Below are 24,800 nucleotides of genomic sequence, written 5' to 3'. Positions count from 1 at the left end.
TGTATTGTGCCAACATGACAGATGCATTCAACCAAGGTTCAGGTCTAAACCTGGAGTAGAATGGTGATTGAGGAGGACGGTCGTAACAAAGGGTGTTTTGGGATGTATTGTTAAAGGATGCACGTATGGTAGCATACCAAGGTCGGAAACAACAGCATATGGAAGAGAGTATCTTTCTAAGGTGCTTTTTTCCTACAGACTATCAGAGTGAAAAAATCTACTTTTCTACAATACTTTTTATCTTTTGTTACTCCCTCTTTTTTGTAGAACTGTCTAAAAACCCTGTCTTATTTTCCTGCAATTCCTTTTGATAAGTGATACTGTAGTCCTTTTTTTCCTTCATCATGCCAAGAGAGGGTCCACACCTCTGAAGAAATGCAACAACCCAAACCAACATCCTATAACATCTCTGGATGTATGTAGCAGAATTGCATGCCAACGTGAGCCAGAGGACTCCTTTCCTCTACTTTCCTCCATTTATTTTTTGACACTGTGTGGAATCATACAGCGCCTGCCTGCCTGCTCATAAGTAACACTGTCAATCACACTGTGAACTTTGGGAAAGACTTGTGCTCTGGATGGAGTTCATTATGGATAGGATGGCCCCTGTGGAAGGTTGGAACAGTGGGTAAGCCTGTAAAACAGACCCTGTCAAGTTTGAGTGGATCCCGAGAGCATCAGCCTCGGAGGGGTGCATCCCTTCGCTAATCCCACGTATACATAGTCATGCTCAGATGAGGACAATATCTGTGTGTATACATGACCTATGCTGTTCTGTTTCTTATTTAATCAATAAAATAACGTGAGTACACTGTATGTCACCTGAAAACAACCCTATAGGTCTCTTTGAGTGTGATGCTACACAGCCACTTCGCACCTGCTCTTTTCAGTAATGTGAGACTACGATTCAGTGTTCGTACAACGACAGCAATGTCCGCATCAGCTTTATCTGAATAGACGGCATAAGGATTTGCTCACACACGTACAGTGTGATGCAGTGTTTCTCATTACAACACCACAGTGTCAGCTGATGGACAGACATGTGTCAGCTTTATCTCTATAGATGGCGTAAGGGTTTGCATACACACTCCTCGACCTATCTCTCTCTCACATTACATGCCGAGGGGTTTGCTAGCCCTGTCTTAAGCAGAGATAAAATGGTGTAACTTCATTTCATGTGCGGGTTCACCTACTTGATTGCTATCTCTTTGGATGTATAGGAAGCAGGGAAGGGTAAGTCAATGTGGGTCGTGAGGATAGATAGCACGTTCATGCACGTGTGTGTGGGACAGACAATATGAGCAGTCAGGGTAGGGCTCAATGGCGTGGTGACAAACTGTTCCACACGAAAACAGTCTCTACTGCAGTGGCATTACGTAAGGCCTGACACCATTAGAACAGAGGAGGGGAGGGAAGAAGAGAGGACAGCATGGGAAAGAGGCGTTTTCCTGTCTTCCGATCATTTAACTAACCCCCGGGCCGGTGCCTCAAAATATACTGTTGGCATTGTGATGGTGACCATGGGCTGGGACTGGGATGGTCCTCAGTAGAGCAACATTCTACTATGGTCCAACCCAACTGACCTGAATAACAAAACGCATGAATGTCAGCAGAGCCTGGCCAATGAGCTGTGAGAGAACACACTGCAGGAGCATGCAGAAACTCACAGTCATATCAAGAATATGGTTTATAGCCTACCATAGGCATTATACAGTGTATACCCATATGTATTGTATAAAATAGTTTGGTTTAGATACTGTGTGTTTATAGTACTCCGTGTGAAAGCCAGTAGTTGGATTGGATTTAAGGCAGAATAGATTCACTGCAGAATAGATGGCGTATTACTCTGTGATACTAAATAATATAGGCACTTCTCTTTCATGGGCATAAAATTAAAAGAGGAACCAGGCTGTACAGACCCTAGTGAGGGTGAAGGAGCCAACGTGAGTCACAGGGAAGGGTTTGGGGGCTGATTTGATCCAACTCAGTCACGGGGAAGTGGGGTGGGCTGGTGATGGGGGGCTGGCCGTTTAGCAAGTAATCGATATTTATAGATGAAGCACGACGCAAGCTGCACAAACACAGCTCTGTTCACTAAGTGAAGCCAGAGGCCCTGGGCAGAGGAGAGCAGTCGACGTTGCGCAGGAAAAACACGAGGACTTCACCGCATCAGATGCTGAATTAGACATCAGGACTGTGAAAACATCTCTCCCTGCTAAAAGAACAATATCCCCAGGCTCTATATATTTATGAGGCACGCAGGAGGACATGGTGGAGGCTGGGGGGGGGGATTAACTGTAAGTCGTTCAGGATAATAGATAGGAACATGGAACCTCTACGGTGGCAGACTGGTAGCGATAGACTAGGGATGGTGTAGGGTAGGAAGGAGTAGTCAATAGTGGTAGAGCTATGTGGAGCAGGGTGGTTAGAGGCCAGGCACAGAGACAATAGAAGCATTACTGAGGGATAATAATGGATTTCACTGCAGGGAGAGAAGTGTGAAAATGTGGATCATATGGGCCATGAAAAATCTAGGATTATAATGAGCACTGAGCAGTAAATTTTGCGTCTCTGTAGTAGTGTTTCTCCAGTCTGTTTCTCCAGCAGGTATGTATACATGACACTGGGACAGATGGATGACATTACGTGGCCAAGCACGACTCCAACACCATCATTAAGTTTGCCGACGACACAACGGTGGTAGGCCTGATCACCAACAACGATGAGACAGCCTATAGGGAGGAGGTCAGAGAATAGTCAGAGAATAACCTCTCCCTCAATGTGATCAAGACAAAGGAGATGATCGTGGACTACAGGAAAAGGAGGGCCGAGTACGTCCCCATTCTCATCGACGGGGCTGTAGCGGAGCAGGTTGAGAGCTTCAAGTTCCTTGGTGTCCATATCACCAACAAACTATCATGGTCCAAACACACCAAGACAGTCATATAGAGGGCACGAACACACCTATTCCCCCTCAGGAGACTGAAAAGATTTGGCATAGGTCCTCAGATCCTTAAAAAGTTCTACAGCTGCACCATCGAGAGCATCCTGACTGGTTGCATCACCGTCTGGTATGGCAACTGCTTGGCCTCCAACCACAAGGCACTACAGAGGGTAGTGCGTTCGGCCCAGTACATCACTTGGGCCAAGCTTCCTGCCACCCAGGTCCTCTATACCAGGCGGTGTCAGAGGAAGGCCCTAAAAATTGGCAAACACTCCAGCCACCCTAGTCATAGACTGTTCTCTCTGCTACCGCACGGGAAGCGGTACCGGAGCGCCACRTCTAGGTGCAAAATGCTTCTTAACAACTTCTACCCCCAAGACATAAGACTGCTGAATAGCTAATCAAATGGCTCCCCGGACTATTTGCATTGCCCCTCCCCCCCCTTGTTTACGCTGCTGCTACTCGCTGTTTATCTCTGCATAGTCACTTACCCCTACCTACATGTACATATTACCTCAATAACCTCGACTAACCTGTACCCCTACACATTGACTCGCTACCGGTACCCCCTGTATATAGCCTCGTTATTATTTTATTGTTGCTCTTTTATTTATTTTTACTTTAGTTTGTATAGTAAATATTTTCTTAACTCTTATTTTTCTTAAAACTGCATTGTTGGTTGAGGGCTTTTGTAAGTAAGCATTTCACGGTAAGGTAAGGTATTCGACGCATGTGACAAATACAATTTGATTTGATGATATTCCCAAAGGTGAGGGATGGTTTATAATGTCAGTGATAAGCCGCATTATGTGACATAAAGCCTGAAATTGGACATGAGATTATCTGTGAGAATTACACAGGAAACAGATGAATCTATGCCGTGTTATGCTTATACAATACATGTCTATGCACCGCATAATGCACATTTAAAGAATGCTCTTAACGATACCCTGTAATGCTTATTATTCAACATGGATTATCAGTCACGTTGCTGACATGTTGAATACTATGACGATAAACAATGTGTTTTAGTATGGTATAAGACATGCAGATTCTATSAGGCTGTACCGTCAGGAACATAAAGCTGACTCTTGCTGCTTTCTCTAGTGTTGGTCATCATTTCATTCTCAACCAGCTAAAGCCAATGCAGCCATGGGCTTCTACAAACCAAACCGCCTCCTGCCCCAGATATGTTACACAAATTACCATCCCCACAATGCACTTGGGTAATTCAGAGTAACGTCTCTGTGTGTGTGTTTGTCTGCCTCTGCCTCAAAAGGATGAGCTCCTTTAGAACCTAATTTAGCATGCTTAATTTACAGTGTCTCCATGCCAACCCTACTAGGTCAACCAATGAAAGGGCTTGGAGAGTGGGGGGGTCCGATTAATGAATAAGGGCCCCAACGTGCACACTCATCCCATTTATGAACACATGAATAGGATGATTTCTGTAATATTATGCATCTTACAATGCTTGGATGTATATTTAAGCAATAAAGCCTGAGGGTGTGTGGCACGACGCAACGTGTCCTGCCTGTATACAGCCTTTAGCCGTGATATATTGGCAATATACCACAAACATCCGAGGTGCCTTATTGCTATTATAAACTGGTTACCAACGTAATAAGAGCAGTAAAAATACATGTTTGTCATACGCGTGGTAAACGGTCTGATATCCCACGGCTTTCAGCCAATCAGCATTCAGGGCTCGAACCACCTAGTTTATCACTTCAAATGTGTCAGTTTGCTTAATATTGCATAATAGTATAACAACTGTACCTGCACATTTTAAATACAAAATATAAATGTTAAAAAAAGGATACATCTAGTTTGTGCAGTGAAGAAAAACTGAGTCAGTCTTATCTGATGGGTGTGGTCTCTGTCTGGGTACATTCTGCAGACTACCCCCGCCCAATCTCCATCCCCCACAAAAATCAGTAACAAAAAGCAGCCAATCATTCCCTAATTCCTCATGTATTATCTGTATGTGGTTAAGCAGAGAGAAATTGTCTAATTAGTGTGCACCAGATGGTTATTCTTGGCCATGTAGGAGTGTGCAAATTAGGTCACCCATTCACATGAGTTAAGAAGACCGCTGTTGAACGGCATAGTTAGCTAGTGTAAAAGCAATGTAACACCTGTGACAGTGGCATTTGATATATCACCATAACTAACCGGCTACACTGTATAATCTACAATATACAACAAAACATTACATGTTGAATATTTACCCGGTTACAATATATTTAGTATTGAAACATAAATATACTGGAATAGAAATAGTAACATGAAACAAATTAGTAAACGTATATGATTTATTCTTACATTTGTATAAAAAAAAACATGCAGGATTAAAAATAACATTTGAATTAGCACTGTTCATATAAAAATACCAAATGTATATATATTTAAAATGCATAAAAAAGTGATTGTTTCCTTGGTACACATATGGAAAATACTTGAAGTGTGTCCATACTGTGTAGTCACACAGGCCGAGCATGAGGGTTCCTGCTTGACAGGTCAACTGGTCACAAAGAGCTAGTCAGTCCCCTTCATAACACTGTGAAAAATGTCCTATGAGCTAATCAACTGTCACCTCAACACTGTCAGAGAAGGCCCTTTGGTCTCGTGTGCACTCTCCCAGTAACCTCATTGACCATGTAACTACTTGCTACCTATGAGCTCACAGTGAGTGAGGGAGCCATTTCAGTATCATTGGATCTTAAAAGAATAATAMATTTTTGATCACAGTAATTAAAAATACATCAGCTAAGATAACTGGGTCAAATAAGTAGAATCACATTTTTCTTTTCTATTTTGACTTCAGTATAATCATTCCAGAACACTGGAGATTGCTTTGCTCTTTGGTTTAACACAAATGGCTGATGTGTATGTTCAACATGCACATACTACTGACACATATTTAGATATGTCAAAAAAAAAAAAGAGAAGATACAATTAAACCAATATAAATACATGTTCCATTATTTGTGACCTCAAAAAAGTCATTTTAAAAGCAGTAACTATTATAGCGCTACACAGGTCTAACAGCGACTGTGTAATAACTAAAAACAGACCAACTCTATGCTAAGGACATCAATGACATCCAATATCACATGGTGCTTTACAATAGGAGCAATGCAAGGCCTTCTAAAACTTTCCCGAAATGAATGAGCCCATTCATTGGGTAGGGAGCTGCACCCAGCCCACTGGTAGCCTGATATTACACAACCTGTCATAAGACGGACTTACATAAAGGCACAATATACAATGCCATGTTCCATTAAGACATTTTTTTTTTTAAACAAGTATTTTAAGTGCCCTGGAATGTTTTTGCCAACTTATTTAGCTGTGTGGCGCACACTAAATGTATATACATGCACACAGATCGTCAACGCCTTCCACACCCTGTAAGTATTCCTTCGCAGAACCTTTAGGTTCCATTTACATGATTTACATACAAATAAGTATGTCTTTGGTACATAGTGATGAGAGAGGTACTTTTCAAACCCTTCAAGTCTCTGTCGTTTTAGGATTTCCCCTCTTGACCCCACGTTCCTGAGCAACAGTAAGGTACAAAAGATGCATATCAGTTATGTGCATCACCTTGGCTTTTACAATGGAGGGCGCCATTGTCCTCTCAGKCTGTGCAGATGCTAGACAGTCCCCCGGAAGGTTTGGCACATGAGGGGGAGAAAAAGAGACTGTCCAGCTGGAAGGAAAACAGATGGAGAGCTTTTGGTTGAYCAATCAACAGCCGGCTCAACTTGGATGATGAAAAGGACGAGACAATAACCTCTAGTACACTGTTAGCCTATCAGACTGCATAATACACCCTAGACAGCGACTCAGGGTCATTAACGATCCCAAAATATCATGAGGGTAAACCATGTGATTGTGCCAAAAGGCTTCTCACACATAAAACGATAAGTATTCGAATCTTCCTAGATTGTCATTTCCAAATGAACAAGCAACACTGGGCACCTAATCCTCCAGAGGAAGTAATTCCCTGCCAAACTGAAGTATCAGATTACCATCACATCAGTCCCGGAGAAGGAGGAGAGCGGTGGGCTCACTGAAGTGAGACCGAAATGAAAGTGGTTGTAAAGGTATAAACCAGGAGGGTATTGTGCTCGGGTCACAGATTCTCAATCCTGACCAGTCACATTGCTTTGTCTTTGAGGCAGCGATGGAACTGGAGGAGAGGATATTTCCTGTTGATTTGTCAACTGAGAGTCTGTGGTCAGAATGTGGTAAGAGCTCCTGAGAGGGGGGGGGGGGGTTCAGACCATGAAATGCATGTATCCTTCAGCCCCGGTGACGATGACGTCCATCCAGATGCGCATGGCCTCAGGGGAGGGAGACACCATGTAGTACACCCTGTCATGGGTCTTCACGCTGAACGTCAGCGATGGGTTCGGGCTCTGTGAGGGTGCAAGAGAGGGAGAAAAAAAACAAATGTCCAGTCTAGTTTAAGAAAAATGGTGCTTCTTACCTTAAAACAAGGATACTAGATACTTTAAACGTGTTAATAATTTGTACCTTACCTTGTGTGCATTCTTTAAATGATCATAGTAAACCTCTTCTATGGCTTGGAAGTAGATGACTCCTTTCATCTTGGCCTCGTGTTTGTCTGGAACAGAGCACATACCGTTGGAATGACTATGTTATTGGGCGGTGAAACAAAAACATGACATAAATCAAAGCACTTCCTAGATTTCCAGAGCAAAGCAGCATAGCCTGACGACGATACCGTTTCTGCTTTTCTTTCAGCGCTCTGATTGATCTACCAATTACAGCCGCAACAGACAGAGAAGAGGGAGAAAGAGAGAGAATAGAAGTTCTAATCACCTGCATAGTAGGCCAGGGTCCTGCGGTTCCGGTCGAAGACAAACCAGCGTTTCTTCCAGGTCTTGATCTTGCCACCCATCTTGACCAGGAACCCTCTGCAGGTTTTATCGGTGATGGCCAGGTGGTAGCAGTTGTCTGGGTTGTGTCCAGCTGCCTCGATGTGACCATGGAGGTCAAAGTCATCCTTCCTCTGAGGGAGGTAGCGTGTCATCGGCCGGGCCTGGGGACAAGGGTCAGGGGTCACAGGTGTCTAGTCTGTGTTGAGCCAACGGTTAACAGCTACAATCACGTTGAAGATCTGCTAGACATTTTTATTTCAAATTGTCTTGAATCTTGTCTATTTAAGGCCAGACACACCAACCTAATAGGGTAATATTCCCCCCCTATTCATATCACAATGATCTCTTACCAGTTGAATGTAGACAAAACCAATAAMTACACAAACTAAATGTGGGGTTCAACAAGGGATCCCGATTAAGATMCCCATAGGAGGGGGTTCTTGCAGGAACCTAACTGCCCAACTGAAACGTTTGGATTTGAAAGGACAGCAGGTGGAGACACAACTGAACAATGTAAAGATCTCTTMAATTTAAGGTAAGATTTGACGCTTGTATGATCTCAATGTATATTGTTTTATGATGATACCAGCTATCTTTTCATATTTGTGCAAATCTTTCTAAAACAGAAGATGGACGTAATTCAATGGATATCAATCAACAAAGAGGTTAGAGTAGKCTATAAGAATATGTTGAAGGCTAGCTRTATTGGGTGCAGATGACTGAACTGCTCACTTTTCTCTGTCTGCAGGTATACAGACAAGGAGGCATACAAAAGGTATGTAAATTGGTATGTAATGCAGATCACAATTACCATCCTCCTCCCATACCTCGTCAATGAATATCCCATAGGCCTCTACATTATGGACAAGGTATGTGTATGAAGACCATTATCAAAAACAGTTTTTGTTCATTCACATTCACCACTAAAACTAAGGTATGAATACTGTCGTGTGCATGTTTTGTTAAACATCTGTGTAATTACTATTTTGGGGATTCACAGACTTCACCCTCCCTACACCTCTGATGAATATAACAGGAAACCTGTTCGATCACCATGCAAAATCATTCTGGCTATGGATACGGAGAACATCAACACATCAACAAGCCAGAGGATATAACCATTGGACTTGGTTCTGCTTGGAGTTTACCTCATATTGTGATTTTTTTATTCTGCTTTGCCACTAAAATCCTAATAAAAACACTGAGAACTAAAATATTGTGTATTTGTTATGCGTATTATTAATAATAAATGGGGAGGGGGTGGTTAAAAAATTAACCCCAAAAGGTTCTTCAAAAAGGTTATTGGAGGATCCATTAAAAGTGGTTCTTTAAAAGAACCCTTTTGAAAGGGTTATTCAAAGTACTTATAGGGGTTCCCCCACAGTTTGAAGAACCCCAAAAGGATACTTCAGGAACTTTATTTTTAGAGTACGTAACTGATCTGTAACCTGATTTAAGATGTGCATCTGTGAAAAATAGCTTTTCTCTTTTTAAGGGCTAATCAGGGACATTTCTGGGGACAGGCTGGTTACCCTATATTACTACTTTTCTGAAATATAAAAACATGCAACAGAGGATATATATATATATATATATACATACACATTAAATATGCGCATATTTGCATGTACCGCAAATCTGTTTTTCTGAACACAGGATAAAGTCAGCCTACATTTTTCATTTTCATTTTGTTAATTAAGACACTCCAGAGGACCAGACATGTCCAGAGAAGATTGTGGATAAATACTTTTTTTCATTCTTTCTATCTGTAAAAYACATTTTTGCCAGCATTTTCACAAAGAAAATGTTATCTAGAATAACGTATGTTATTAATGTTATCTAGAATAACTACACCAAATGTGGTGAATGCAGATGCGTCTGAAGCTGAGAGAAATGTGTCGGTCTGTRGGAAGGGTCTGACTTTTCGGGAAATGGCAGTTAAAGTACTATGAATTTTGCCTACCAATCGCCAAACGCCTATTTAGACCCAACCACGATCTCTTYAAAGTAAGTTGACATATAGTCCTGTCAGTAACATTCTCCATGAAATGGGCTTTTAAATGTATGATTTAATGTAGTGAGCATTGAAATKATGGATTTATGTTCAGTTGAATGTGGTTAAAATTCAAGGATTTTCGTGTTTTATGTTACGAATCCAAGTCATGCAATATGCTAYAAATTTGTTGTGCTTAAGATCCATCTTAAGAATGCATCTTTAAGGGACCAAAATACAAAAAAATACAAAATACAAAAAAAATCTCTAAATTGATAAGTAGAATGATTGGTATTGTGATTCTTGGCCCATTCTATTTCTCCCACCTGTGCCCTCTGTTTCTCACGTAGCTTCACCTCCCTCTCGATCATCTTCTGCCTCCTGTTGGTCTCCTCCTGCAGTCTCTTCTCCAGGTCCTCCCTCCTCCGCCGCTCCTCCTCCAGGGCCTGCCTGCGCACCTCCATCTCACGCTCCTACACACAACGATAGTTACAGCATGGTCTCTCTCACACACAAACACAGGTAGAGATGGGGTTGCTTATGAAGGCTTCATTACCCTGTGCTCAAGGAGACGATTCTTATCAGCCTGGGCYTCTCGTAACAAACGTTCCATCTCTTCAATCTTTGCTACGTTGGATGTGCTGGCACTGTTGGAAAAAAAGAGAACCAGAAACACACATCAAGGAAGAGGACACACTCTCAMCAGGAAAGTACTGTCCATCCTGGAACCGATTAAGTGTGAGTGAAATCCCAGACTAGGRCCTTTACTATAAAGTTAACACTAACACTGCACCTCTGCATCAGTCATAAATCCCATCACGTACAACGTATAGACATTACATTTTCTCTCATGTTTTTCTGTCCTGTAAATAATGTACTGCCCAAGATCACATTGACACACTAAACCAGTGGTAACTCTCAGAGCTGTTGTGTAGTGTACAGGATTAGTAACATGCAGAAAGCACACCTCTTCTGCTGGTAAAACTGGCTGTGAGACAGCTGGACAACGTCTGGTGAAGCCACGTTGTCTCCTCACCGACAAAACGTATAACGACATACAGATTGTACAGGACTATCACGATACACCCAAACAACATCGGCAGCGATAGATATAAATATAGATTTACCATTGTAACAAGACTATCGTGAAGATTTAGAATGAGTCGCATAGGTTTCGCTTGGAAGAACGTGACATCAAATGGAAAATCCCAAAAACTCTGCAGAACAACGTGTCTGTTGTCAAGCGTAACCAATGAGCATAATCAACTTTTGTCAAGAGAGTTGAACTGATTTCATCCAACTCATTCCTTCCGACAAGAACTGCCATTAAACAATCACACACAAGTCGCAAACACACTTTTTCACTCAAAAAGGATGCAACACAGCACTTTTGGTTTGAACAAACACRGCCTCCTCTCTACAACAGACAACCTGAGCAAGCACCGACACACACAAGCAAGCCCTTTACTTACATTAGCTTCAGCATCCTGGCACTATCCCAGTGACACAGTAACAGTACTGATGGTTTGGGTTCCCACAATGCTCTAACAGGTGGTCGGGCCAATTCCCTGAGAGCACAGATGTGTTTGTGACCTGACACTCCTGCACCAGCCACACCCCTCCCTCCCCCTCAGCCCTCCCTCACAGGAAAGAACCATACATATGGCATGATGCTGAGTCACATCTCTCTAATTCATAAAATGTCTCTTACGGCCATGTCACCCAGCTCTCCTCTAGAATTTTTTTTAATGCTATTTTCAACTAATGTCACATTGAGCTATCAATGGTCCTGCTTGAACCACAGTCCTATGTGAACAGTTCACGCTCTCTCTCTCACCTGGAGATGTTGTCTGGGGAGCAGGCAGAGATGCTGGTCTCCATGCTGTCAGAGCTGTCCACGCTGAGCGTGTCGAAGGCATGGCCGTTGTCTGCGTAGTGGAAGGAGTCCAGGAAGACRTTGGACTCTGAGACGGTCCTGCTACACAGGTCAACCAGTCTCTGTCTGTCCTCACTCACGTACAGGTGGCTGTGGCCTGCTGAGAGACAGACGGACACACAGACAGACATACTCTTTCTAAAGTCTTTTATCAGATTAGATGGAAGATGTAAAAAGGTTTGTTGCTGGTTAACAGTCACAACTTGATTGCAGTTGGTCCGAGGTCATTGCTGGAACACAAATAGTATATTTCCCTCATAACACTGAAATGGGCATGGTCTTTCAACCCTCTCAGAACTGTTTCCAAAGTCTCTTGTTCCTTCCTGCTGGAAACATCAGAGCAGAGGATCCTGAACATGTCATTACTGCTCAGACCGATTCTGATGGAAACTGGAGGAAAGGATGTGTTAACTAACAGACTGACCTGTAATGTGGACCAGGTCACACAAGACAGGGAAAGCTACACATGTCTAACCCTGCAGCATGTAGCTAGCATGCGGTGAGAAACAGGCAGTGGGTTAGGGAGCGAGGCAGGGAATCCAGGGATGATGAGAGAAAAGGGCAGAGAGAGACAGAGATAATACGATGGCTTTGCTAGATGAAAATAAAGAAAGCTCAGAATAAAACTTCAAAAGAGAAAGTTTCCTTTCCTCCAACTAACAGTTTCCTTCTAGACAGTACTTCATTAGAGGCATCATTTACTTACTAAGAAAACCTAAAAGAAGTTTAAAACTTTGGAGTAGACACCGATATCGTGTTCACAAAACAATGGTTTTGGCTCACCCTTGAGCAGGCGTTGAGATTCCAGATCTCTGGGAGAGACAGAGAGGCCCCGGGGGATGGCACTACCACAGCTGGAGCTCTGGGACAGGGGCACGTGGGACTGCAGAGTAGACAGACAGACACAACAGAGAGAGAGAGAGAGATCATGACCTGGTAAGTGTCTCTCGAACCCAAAGCTCCAGTAATCAGATGAGGGGACTCTGGCATTCAATGGCATTAACAATCAATATTTCAATGATGTGCAATGGGGAGGTTGGTCCCCCATTCTCACCTTAGAGGACAGGCTGCGGCCCAGTGTGGAGCTGCTGTAGTGACTGAGGGGCTGCTGGCTCCTCTTACGGAGATTGTCACTGAGGTGGGAGTTCTCCTTACTGCCCCGCCTCCTCTCCTCCAGAGAGCGGAAGTGCTGCAGAGACCAGAACAGAAACATATGGAAATGATAAAAGCTTTACATTCATTGAAAGTGGTGGTTTTATAAGGCAACTTCCTCTGTTGTTAGGAATTCCAGTCATGCACTGAAGGGCTCTTAGTACAGACACAGCTGCCCTCTGCTGGTCAGACATACAGTATGCACTGTGAGTAGTGAATGAATTGTACAATATACCTCTTTCATGGCAACAGGGTTGTTAGGGAAGGCCTGCCCTCCAGTCACTTCAGCATACTTCCTCTCCAGCGAGGCCAGGTTCTCCCTCTCCTAGAGACACACAGACTGTCAGTCAAACAGCGGKGCAGGCAGTCAGATACAAAACAAAACCAGTAACCAAAAACCTTCTTACCCTCTGAAGCATGAGGAGCAGGTTGTTCTTCTCTTTCAGAAAGCTGTCCTTCTCTCGCTGAGACTGCTGGGTAATCTGTGTTGACTGCTTCTTCAGGGTCAGGAGTCTCTCCTTGCGCGTGACAGTACTACGCTGGTAATCTGCTATCTCTCGCAGTAAATGCTGGTTCCGACCCTCCTTCTCCTCGTCCTGACGACTCTCTCTCTCCAGCTGCTGGAACTCCAGGTCTTCAAACCACTTCCTCTCAGCCTCCAGTACCTCCACATCCTGACAGACAGCGCACACACRCACATCATATAAGATAGAGAATGCACTGGCTTTAAGTGGGTCAGTGTGTGGAGGATTTAAACTCACAGACAGACAAATACATTTCCATTTTACAGACAAACGGACCACAGGAATGAACTCCATTTATCCTGTAATGCCAGTTAAATGCATTCGCTGGATAACAACATGCATCTACTCTCTGAGCACATCATTCAAGTCACTGCACTTTCCCTACTTGGCTATCTCGGTCTGAATCATAGGGGAGAGACCATCAAGGGAAACCAAGAACTAGAAAAGGAGCTGTCTGAGTGAGGCAGGGGGGGATACGAGGACATTTAGAAAAGGGAGCGGATGGCCAAAGAGGAGGATTCTGTGCRCCACAGAAATAGAACGCAAAAGCAAACACATGGAAGAGGGTGAATTACGAGGAGGAGGAGCGAGGGAAGCAGAAACAACATGTTAAAAGGGAGAACGGAGGCCATATTAACTGCGGAGGACGAGGGACCAGTTAGGAGTTTGTTGTTGTGTCTTACTGACCCTGGAGAGCTGCTGCTGAAGCTGCTCCTTGAGCGCCTCGGGACAGTTGTCCAGCTGGGTCCTCTGCTCAGAGACAAGCTCCGCCAGCCTCTCTACTTTTACCCTCTCAGCATCGAGCAGGGCTTTCTCCTGCATAGTCGTGGACACACACACACGCACAAATGCATAGGCACATACGCACAGACACAAAAGCACGCACACATGCATACACACACTAAAACATATGCGCAAGTGCGCACGCACACATGCGCACACACACACAACAACAGAGAGAGGAAAGAGAGTGTTAGTGAAGGGAGAGAGGAAACAAAGTGGAGGGATGTAGAAAGAAAAAAAAGAGGAAGGACTGCTCTACTGTATTCAGACCTGTGGACTGGACTGCTCTACTGTATTCAGACCTGTGGACTGGACTGCTCTACTGTATTCAGACCTGTGGACTGGACTGCTCTACTGTATTCAGACCTGTGGACTGGACTGCTCTACTGTATTCAGACCTGTGGACTGACTGCTCTACTGTATTCAGACCTGTGGACTCCTCCTAGTCAGATTCTTACCACTGACATCCCGACTCCCACATACTCTTGTCTCTCTGTCCGTCTCTCCCCCTCACGTTCCCTGTGTCTGAGAGCAATGGCATCCAACTCAGGGCTGGACAACGTCTGCTGCACTTACCTGGGACTTCTCTGTGAGGGCAGTCTTGTCAGTGCTGCCAATCTTCTCATTGAGTTGGTCCAGTACCTCCTTCTCCCTCTGTAGCAGAGCCATCTCAGAGACCTGCTCCCCCTCCAGCAGAGCCCGCTCTACCTCCATCTGCATACCACACACACACACAGGTAACATTATCCCACTGACCGACGCAACTTTAAATTACAATGATCCATAACTCTAGATAATTTGCTCCCAAAAGCCAGATACAAGCGCTAACCCCCACTAGTATCATTACCCAGCCACAACTGTAAACATTCATTTCCTAACTCCACAAAGAATTCCAACTCATAAACACACACAAGTCAACATTAACTCCCACTGACACAAACATCAAACACCCAGMATGCGTGCAGCTCCGTTCACAATCCCATGGCGTGCGCTGCATACCTCTCTGATGGACTCCTCCATCTGGTTGTCCAGGTCTTTGATCTTCTGCTCCACCTCCTCTACGTTGTTCAGCACCTGGATCCTCTCCTCCTCAATACGGCTCACTTCCTGTTTCAGATGCACATCCTCCGCAGCCTGCTGCTGGTGATATTACGGAACCATCATTAGTCCACAAACTACCGCATCTACTCACAATGTGTGTTACCGTCAACACTGATGATGTCATGTCTAAATTATCATAAAAGGCCCACGCCAGGATCATGCCTCTTGTTTAAAGATATCCACTGTTGTACACAGAGGTATGGGGGATTTTTTTTTTTTTAATGTTTTCTTCACATCCTATAATTCCTTCTCATTTGTTGCCATAGTACGTCGGTGAGATGGAGCTGCCGCAGATTGCTGTGAGTGATGGTGGGGTGGGCTAATGCTCCTGCCTCGTGTCTGTAACGCAGAGGAAACCCAAGTCCTTCAGCAGAACAGGGACTGGGTTACTCATACTCTGCTACATCAGAAGGACTCTAGTGTACAAGCCGTAGTCATCTCCTCTATCAGTCAGAGAGGGCTGCTGCCACCAGACAGAATCAGAACACCCGCTCCTTCTCATCAGCCCCAGGTCTAATCCACACACATTCAGCCACATGCTGTATCTGACGATGTGTCTCTACAATATCGGATTCCTACTCCACCTAGGAGCCTAAAGTAGTGCTGGTCGACAGCGGTCTGAACCTCATGTGGCAGGCAGACTGCAGTCCTGCGATTTATGGGCTGTTTCAGAGACGGTATTTCACTAACTGTTCCACTGTTCCACTGCCAAGGCTCAGGAATGTGAGTCGGAAGAAGAGTGGATTGGGAGGTTCAATAACTTGTGTCTTTAATGGGTGTCTGCCTCAGCCGTAACAAATGGTATCGGAAATGTATTCTCTACATGCAATGAAATGTAATGCTAATCTGGTAGTCAGGGAATAAAGTAGGCCCCAAAATAWTTTTTTTCTCCCAAATTAAAAAGGTAGTATGATTTTCTATTGAAATGGTATAAATATTAATATCAGCTACAAAGCAGGTACTGGGTATTGTAAGTACTGTAATATTAAAGAAAACATCTGGAGAAATACTTCTCACACCGTATGCGCGCGCACACACACACACACACAGTTATTCCACTGGGGTTTAAGTCATTTCCTGCTCCCCCTCCTTTCAGATAGGGCTGTAACTGACTTAGGGCTGTAACTGAACTATTCCCCAGAGAACTCCATTAAAACCAAACACAGCATTAAGTCATTACTGCTCTAGAGTGGAAAAATGCCACAGTTTTACAGCGATAATATAACTCTAATAGTTGCACTGGGACTGAAACTGGGACTGGGGTTAGGTGCAGAGTCAGACTAAGCTCCTGGTGGAAGACAGAGGAACCAGTGGAGGTGTACTTTGTGTTTAAATACAGCCCTACATGGAAAGTATAGTATATATCAGGAGGACTCCTTATATCTTCAGCAACACTGCTGCATACCTCAACCCCCACAGGGCTACATAGTTTCCACTACCTTGTGTACTCACATASCCTCTAATGCCGGGGTGTCAAACATACAGCCTGCAGGCCGGTTTGGCCCGCGATCCGGTCCAATCCGGCCCACAGATGGTTTGAGTAAAAAAATAAATATCTACATATCATATCATATAACAAACTCAGTGTACACTATATATACAAAAGTATGTGGACACCCCTTCAAATKAGTGGATTCGGCTATTTCAGCCACACCCGTTGCTGACATGTGTATAAAATCGAGCACATAGCCATGCGATCTCCATAGACAAACATTGGCAATAGAATAGCCTTGCTGGAAAGTCACTGAGTTCTCCAGTAAGTCAGTTTGTCAAATTCCTGCCCTGCTAGAGCTGTCCCGTTCGACGGTAAGTGCTGTTATTGTGAAGTGGAAACGTCTAGGAGCAACAACGGCTCAGCCGCAAAGTGGTAGGCCACAAATCCTCACAGAACGGGACTGCCGAGTGCTGAAGCRCGTAGCAACACTCACTACTGAGATCCAAACTGCCTCTGGAAGCAACGTCAGCACAATAACTGTTTGTCGGKAGCTTCATTAAATGGGTTTCCATGGCTGAGCAGCCGCACACAAGCGGCATGGTGTAAAGCTCGCCGCCATTGGACTCTGCAGCAGTGGAAACGCGTTCTCTGGAGTGATAAATCACGCTTCACCATCTGGTAGTCCGACAGCTTTTCCTGGCATCCGCCAAACCCAGAGTCATCTATCTGCCCTAATGCATAATTCCAACTAATGTTTGGTGGAGGAGGAATAATGGTTCGGGACTGTTTTTCATGTTTCGGGCCAGGCCCCTTAGTTCAAGTGAAGGGAAATCTTAACGCTATAGCATACAATGACATTCTAGATGATTCTGTGCTTCCAACATTCTGGGCTCCCGAGTGGCGCAGTCGTCTAAGGCACTGCATCTCGGGGCTAGAGGCGTCACTACAGACCCTGGTTTGATTCCAGGCTGTATCACAACCGGTTGTGATTGGGATTCCCATAGGGCGGTGCACAATTGGCCCAGTGTTGTTAGAGTTTGGCCGGGGCAGGCCGTCATTGTAAATAAGAATTTGTTCTTTACTGACTTGCCTAGTGAAATAAAGGTTAAATAAATAAAAATCTAACTTTGTGGCAACAGTTTGAGTGTCAATTCACCCGTGCACAAACAAGGTCCATACATAAATGGTTTGTCGAGATCGGTGTGGAAGTACTTGACTGGCCTGCACAGAGCCTTGACATCAATCCCATCAAACACCTTTGGGATAAATTGGAAYGCCGACTACGAACCAGGGCTAATCGCCCAACATCAGYGCCCGACCTCACTAATGCTGTTATGGCTGAATGGAAGCAAGTCCCCCCAGCAATGTTCCAACATCTTCCCAGAAGACTGGAGGCTGTTATAGCAGCAAAGGGGGGGACCAACTCCATATTAATGCCCATTATTTTGGAATGAGACGTTCGACGAGCAGGAGTCCACATACATTTCGTGATGCAGTGTACTTTAAAATGACTAAAAACGTAATACGTGTATTTACATTCACTCTGTCATAGGTGAACACACGCAGCTATGTCAGGAAATACTGTGTCATGCAGATGCTTTGATATATCACTCCCATACCCAGAATTCCTGGTTCCTTTTTATACCCCCCCCCCAACACACTTTTTCTATACACTTTTCAGTGTGTGAGTATGTGTGCCCCACATGTTTGTCTGTGTATATTGAAGTGCTTGTTTGAGTGTTGAAAGGGTTAGAAAGGRAAGACCTCCGGTCTCGGGACAATGTAAGACATGTCCCCCAGGCCTTACCTTGGCTCTGTGGCGAGGGGAGGGTGAGGGGGCACTGCTGCGCAGGCTGAGAGCAGGTGACTGAGCCCTGGCATCCCTGTGCCCGCTGTGATGGCGCTCGCGGACCTGCCGCTCCTCTGCCAAYTGGTATCCCTCGGGTCTGGTGCCAAAGCCGTTCTCCAGGGCGGTGCCGCTGACGCTGCCAGGGGAGTCGGAGAACACCGACTCATCATCAGACACCTGCAACTTCTCCAGCTCCTTGTTGATCTTCTGCAGGTCGGAGACGGCCAAGCCTCTCTGGTCCCGCTCCACACGGCCCAGCTCAGTACACAGGCTCAGGATGGTCTCCAGTCGCTGGCGCTCCTACACACAGACGGGGAGAAACAGTCACGTATACAGCCAGACAGTATACAGCCACACACAGTGGTCAACACAGTCACGTATACAGCCAATATACCACTCAGATTGTGAAACTGGGATCCAATTATTTCGTAGATGGGTGGTTTCATCTATTTACAGTCTTTCGTCAACACAATGTGATCATGTGATCACCCATAAGCACGATCAAACAACCCATAAAAACAGAGAAACCACATTTTTAAAGGGATTTTGACGTGCAAAATTGTATCCAGTGATTTTCTGAGGAACGCAGCGTTCAAAGGAGTTTTAACCAGTCTGACCAACTGGTTTTATGGCGTACCAGTCTGAATGGCTTCCATCTCTTTACAGCAGGAGTGAGTGCGTGTTCAGTCAATTAAACAGGGGGCTTGTGAAACATGGTGAGAACTAGTCAGAACATCCAATTAGCCTTCTCAAGTAACAGAAGCTGAAATCAAAGCCCCATAAACACTTTCATGTTTTCATAACAGTCCCTAGTGAAGAGACTGGGGACCAGATGAACTGGCAGAATGAAACCAAGTGTCGCAGTCACACAATCAGAAGCTTCTACATTAAACTCTAGACTGAATAATAAAAGCAGGATTTTATCATGGCAGAATAATAATGAATAGGAGTGAAATAATTGCTTCTCTCACCAGTCTCTGCACCTCCTGTTCTCTGAGCCTCTCATCTCTCTGGTGCATGTGGTAGTCTCTCAGCTCCTCCTTCCCATTCAGAGAGCTGATGCTGCCCCTCCTCGATCTCGGCCCCAGTCCCCCCTTCCCAAAGGACAGCCTCCTCTCGCCCAGGCCCAGGTCCAGGCAGGGTGAGGAGCCCTGCAGGCCCCCTCCCTCCACCTCACAGCCCAGAGAGGCCAGGCTGGCCCGGCGGGGAGTACCCGGTACACTGGCTGTGGCTGGCACAGTCACATCTGGCGGCCGCTCCAGAGAAAACAGGCTGCGCCTCGACTTGGAGGAGAAGGACACAGAAACCTTCTCCCCTCGGTGGGAGACTATGGAGCGGCGTGGTGGCAGGGACAGAGCCGGGGAGTCGGCCGACCGGTGGAGGCGTGGTAGAGAGCGGCTGTGGGTAGAGCCCAGACCGTTGAGTGACCCTGTAGAGTACTTCCTCTGACGTGGTGCAGGGTCCATACCATTGTCCACGTTCCGGCCCTGGGCGTATAGCCTGCGGCCTAGACGAGGGCTGGAGGGCATGCTGGCCGCACCGCTGTGGCCCCGAGGTGGGCGGGGGGCAGGCTCCCCATAGGAAGAGGAGCCATTCCACATGGACAGCATAGAACTGGCTACAGGGGGGCGGCGACCATCAGAGGAGTTAGAGAGGAGCAGGCTGTCCTGTGATTGGTGGCGTGAGCGTGTGTATGGCGGGTTGGGGCTGAGAGGGCGCTCGCCCTGGCGAGGGGAGGGGGGCATGCTGCTGCTGGTCATGTAGGGGAGGCCTCTGGAGGAGAGGGGGCGCTCGGAGCTCCTGTGGGCAGTGGGGGACACAGGGCTGGGAGGAGGCAGGCTGAGGTAGGTGCGGGTAGATTCTGCGCTGGCCCTCAGGCTAGCCTCCAGAGCACTCTTCCTGCGCTGCAGAGTCTCCATCAAGTCCTGCAGCTCCGCCTTCGAACGGGAGCCCCTCATCACGGTGCCACCCACTGAGCCGCCATTGCTGTGCTCAGTCTTCACACAGTCTGCGGAAACATCAGATGAATAGAACTCTCGTTAATGTGGATCTAGGATCCGGTCTTGGAGCACTCTTATAAACACCCTACTTCAAGCCTAACACCTGAGCTGAGCGAGATTGAGGCAATCAGACAGTGGGATCTAATAGCCAAACAGTGATCAGCCCCCTGCAATGTGCTGACTAAGGAGGGAAAAACCAGCGAAGAACTCCCCTCAGACGGTTCTGGGCCCAACACAAACACAGAGTCTGTGGTTAAGGAAAGCTTCTTCTAAAAATGGAAAAATGCTGGCAGAGCAAGACGGGCCAGAATGCCTTTGTACTTTCTAGCACTGTGGGACAGCCTGGACCCTGAGCACCTCTGTCAGCACACCCCTTCCTCCCACAGAACCGGGCCCTGCATGCTCTGAGGCCAACTGGGCTGGCTGGCCTCAGACTTTGTTTATCTGCGCTTACATGCTGTCATTTGTTTTCGCAGCGGATAAACTCACACTGCATAGCGGAGGATGTGGTGGTCTTCCATTTATTTATACCTTACATGGGCAGTTTGACCAAAGTACTTTGGCTGTGTACATAATCATTTAGCTGAAGAGTATAACTACAGTGTCAGAGAGACGGACAGAAAGACAGAGAACAAGCACATTCTGGACTCTGAGAACCACTTCCATAACACACATCAATCACACTGACACCTTGGCACATCTGGAGGTTCCTCATGCAAGGGGACAAGGGGGATAGACAGGGGAGAATTGCAGTAGGTATGGGGGAAGTAGAGAAATGGGGGTAAGTGGTTGTGTGTTGTCTTCGGGGTTGTGGTGGAGAGAGGTTCCTACCTGAGCCATAGCCCATTGTGGTGACAGGACTCTTCTGGGGCAGCATGCTCTTCATTCGACTGGCCTCCTCTGGGTGGTTAAAGTGGAAGAAGTAGGATTCACCTAGACAGAGTGTACCCTGGGAAAACAACAAACACAGTTAGAACTGCACTCTCTCACAAATACACACACATTCAGGGGAGTACTTTGTAGAATATATTGAACACAGCCATGCACACACCTTCACACAGTAATGACTACATGGTTATGTAAAAATGGACTCCTCAGAGCTTCCCATTAAAATAATTGTCAAACTCAAATCAACTCCCCTACCCGTGAATACACACACACACACGAGAATGCTTCTTGGAGCAGAGCTTTACTGAGTTTCCGCCGATTACATCAATATCCAAATAAAACACATTGTTTAATGAAGARAGCAGTATAAGATACTGTCACGACACCTCAGACCAGTCAGTATATAGAGCACACTACAAAATACCCTCTGCTCTCCAACACAGTCTGGAGCAGAGCAGCTAAATGAGAAAAACCTTACAGAGTAGGAATACAGTAGTCTGGCTGACGCCTAATTCAAAGTCCTCCTGACTTCAGAGTCTGGAAAAGCTGTTTTGATCATGTCAGCATGATGCGTTGATAATAAAGGGGGCTGTGCTTTTTTGCTGATTGGTTCTCCTCTGTGTCTTTCTCACTCAAACACCCACTTGGACAGCCACACAGAGCCCCCCGAGCGCCGCCGCCCCCCCCCTTCCAATACAACTGCTGGATTTTCTTATCCAAACAACGTGAGGTCTCAACCCCCCGGGAATATAAAACATCTGAGAAAACCAATCAAACTCAGCCTGAAATAAACTGTGTGAATACTGCATTTAAAACAGCCTCCTGTCCAGACCAGGGTGTCAGATCTCCCTCTCTGATCACGTGAGTCGAGACAGCCTTGCTAGGAAAACAGATCCCAGGGAAAGAATTCAGGCTCCAGCATTAATGATATCTGAGATGGAAACAAAGTTCACCTCACTTTTGTGGGCAAACAATGGATGGCTGAGAAGGCTGCTCTTTGTCCCTGAATCAATATGCTGTTTACCCTTTATCTATGTCATTGAACTGAGCGGTCTGGTACACACTTTGATGATTTCAGCTATATTTACTCTCTGAGACTGGGGCTCTGACAGAGATGTACTACTCCCCTCCCCCAAACACACACAAGCACATACAGATGTACGCACACACACACGAGTCTTTGGGTCTGATAATCCAAGGTTTCCTGCTCCGCCAGGCTGATGGCTAGAGGAGGTTTCTTCAGGAAGTGGGGGATCCTTTTATACAATCAGCTACAACCCACAATCCATCAGCATGAGTTGGCCCTGCTCTGGCCACCTAAAACAGCTTTCCCTCATACGAGGAGTAGGGGGCTTTTAAACCAACACCAGACAACAGGGCAGCAAGGCAGAGCAAAAACAGACAGAGGATTTCTTTCTTCAGGGAATCTCAATTCACATAGGATGCCTCCTACAAATGTGGGTTCTACTCAATGTTTGTGTGTGTGTGTGTTAAACGACAAGCCTTACACTGGATCTAGGGTTACTTTGTGTAATAATATAGTGGGCTGTATATTACCAGTGGTGGAAAAAGTACCCAATTGTCATACTTCAGTAAAAATATAGATACCTTCATAGAAAGTTACTCAAGTAAAAGTAAAATACTACTTGAGTAAAACCCTCTGGTTTTAGGGTAATTGCTCATATATACTTAAGTATCAAGAGTAAAAGTATACACTTTCAAATTCCTTCTTTTAAGCAAAGCAGACAGCATCATTTACTTGTTTTTAAATGTATGGATAGCCATGGACACACACCAACACTCAGACGTCATTTACAAAAGATGCATGCGTTTAGTGAGTCCGCCAGATCAGAGGCAGAAGGGATGACAATGTGTTGTCTTGATAAGTGTGTGAATTGGTCCATTTTCCTGTCCTGCTAAGCATTCTTAAATGTAACGAGTACTTTTGGTGTCAAGTAAAATGTATTGAGTAAAAAGTACATTATTTTCTTTAGGAATGTAGTGAAGTTAAAGTAAATGTTGTCAAAAATATAAATAGTAAAGTAAAGTACAGATATCCCCAAAAAACTACTTAAGTAGTACTTTAAAGTATTTTTACTTAAGTACTTTACACCACTGTATATTACTAACTGATAAGACCTCTAACACGTTTTTCTAAAAAAAAAAACTAAAAAAAAACATGTGTAACAACTTATTAAAAATATGTATACTACAGAGGATGGCGTTGTGGTACTGTACCTCATATGACCAAACACCAAAGGCTTAGGGAATCACTCTTTCACAGATTCTTAGCCCCTTCTGAGAATAGTATTACTTTTTGTCTAGTTGATTAGCCACATAATGACTGATAAGGACTTGGTTACTCAGAGGTGTCATAATTAGGGGTCCAATGCGCAGCCAGCTTGACTTCTCTTTAAACTCTGCAATGCATTTCTGTTATCTCCCAATCWTATCAGAAAACAGCAAACACAAGTGATCAAATTATCGGCATATTCTTCGAATTAAGTAGGCCTATTAGCCTACAATAAAAATAAAAAAATCCGAAGGAGTAGGCTATCAAACCACTTCGGGGAAACGGTGCCACCATACGAAAAGTACTTAAGGAAAGCGCACTCTGATTTTCCGAGCAATTCAGCTGGAAAACATCCATACATTTATTCTTAAAAATAAAATAAGAATATAGCCTATTTTGCGGGCAACTCTTTCACAAAGACAAGTAACCCAACTGAACCATGCCTATATTTGAACAATGAAACAAACCGGAGTTCGAGAAAGATGAACCGAACGACTGGTAAAAAAAAAAAAAAGAAGGTTATTCTCCTGGAAAATAAGAGAGAACGCGGCGCTGGKTGAAACAGATGCGCATCTACTCTGTCTCTTGCAGCAACCGATAGGTTTCTCCAAACTTTTGATAACTTCTGAGATTTCTTTGTTCAGAAGACGACAACTAACCTTTGTGTGCTGTCTCATTCAAACTGTTGAGCGCTGGTGATGGACAACACTCCACTACCTCGGATTAGCATGACAATGGGACAGAGACGATGCCTGCTGCTACCTTGACTGATTCCTCTGACGCTCCTCCCCATTCTCAGTCGAAGCCCCAAACCMGCGGACTGCGCAAATCTGGTTGGTTGATTTGGGTGGTCGCAGACGCGCTAAATGGGGGAGAGAAGGGTGCTTTGGTGGGACRGGGGAGAGGGCAATAGGGGGCTGGGTGACGGGGGTTCTGTAACCGCAACCCTAATCGACCCACGCTGATAAAGCACGCCCCAATAGCAATGTCTA

At 45.2% G+C, this 24,800-nt stretch overlaps 1 protein-coding gene across 12 annotated transcripts; it reads right to left on the bottom strand.

Annotated features, from left to right (window-relative positions):
• Positions 1-5,241: 5,241 nt before the first annotated feature.
• phldb2a (pleckstrin homology-like domain, family B, member 2a) lies at positions 5,242-24,599 on the bottom strand. 12 transcript variants are annotated; one of them, XM_023967625.3, is made up of 18 exons: positions 24,468-24,599; positions 21,459-21,576; positions 19,599-20,635; positions 18,586-18,927; positions 15,242-15,382; positions 14,819-14,956; positions 14,147-14,275; positions 13,343-13,609; positions 13,171-13,260; positions 12,838-12,972; positions 12,567-12,666; positions 11,685-11,883; positions 11,320-11,415; positions 10,404-10,494; positions 10,204-10,320; positions 7,796-8,015; positions 7,492-7,577; positions 5,242-7,368 (listed from the first exon to the last, which is right to left on the bottom strand). In XM_023967625.3, the coding sequence occupies exons 1-18, from the start codon at positions 24,483-24,485 to the stop codon at positions 7,228-7,230; spliced, it is 3,465 nt and encodes a 1,154-aa protein (XP_023823393.1). In that variant the 5' UTR covers positions 24,486-24,599; the 3' UTR covers positions 5,242-7,227. The 12 variants fall into 12 exon arrangements, with proteins under 12 accessions (XP_023823393.1, XP_023823390.1, XP_023823392.1 ...); XM_023967622.2 differs by having other exon boundaries at positions 10,174-10,320; positions 24,468-24,598; XM_023967624.2 differs by having other exon boundaries at positions 10,174-10,320; positions 11,685-11,880; positions 24,468-24,598.
• Between the last annotated feature and the right edge of the window lie 201 nt (positions 24,600-24,800).

Source organism: Salvelinus sp. IW2-2015, linkage group LG23, assembly GCF_002910315.2.
Source record: "Salvelinus sp. IW2-2015 linkage group LG23, ASM291031v2, whole genome shotgun sequence".
In the NCBI taxonomy this organism is placed as follows: Eukaryota; Metazoa; Chordata; class Actinopteri; order Salmoniformes; family Salmonidae; genus Salvelinus; species Salvelinus sp. IW2-2015.
The sequence above is the reverse complement of the archived record's forward strand: the minus strand, read 5'-3'. Positions and strand labels throughout refer to the sequence as shown.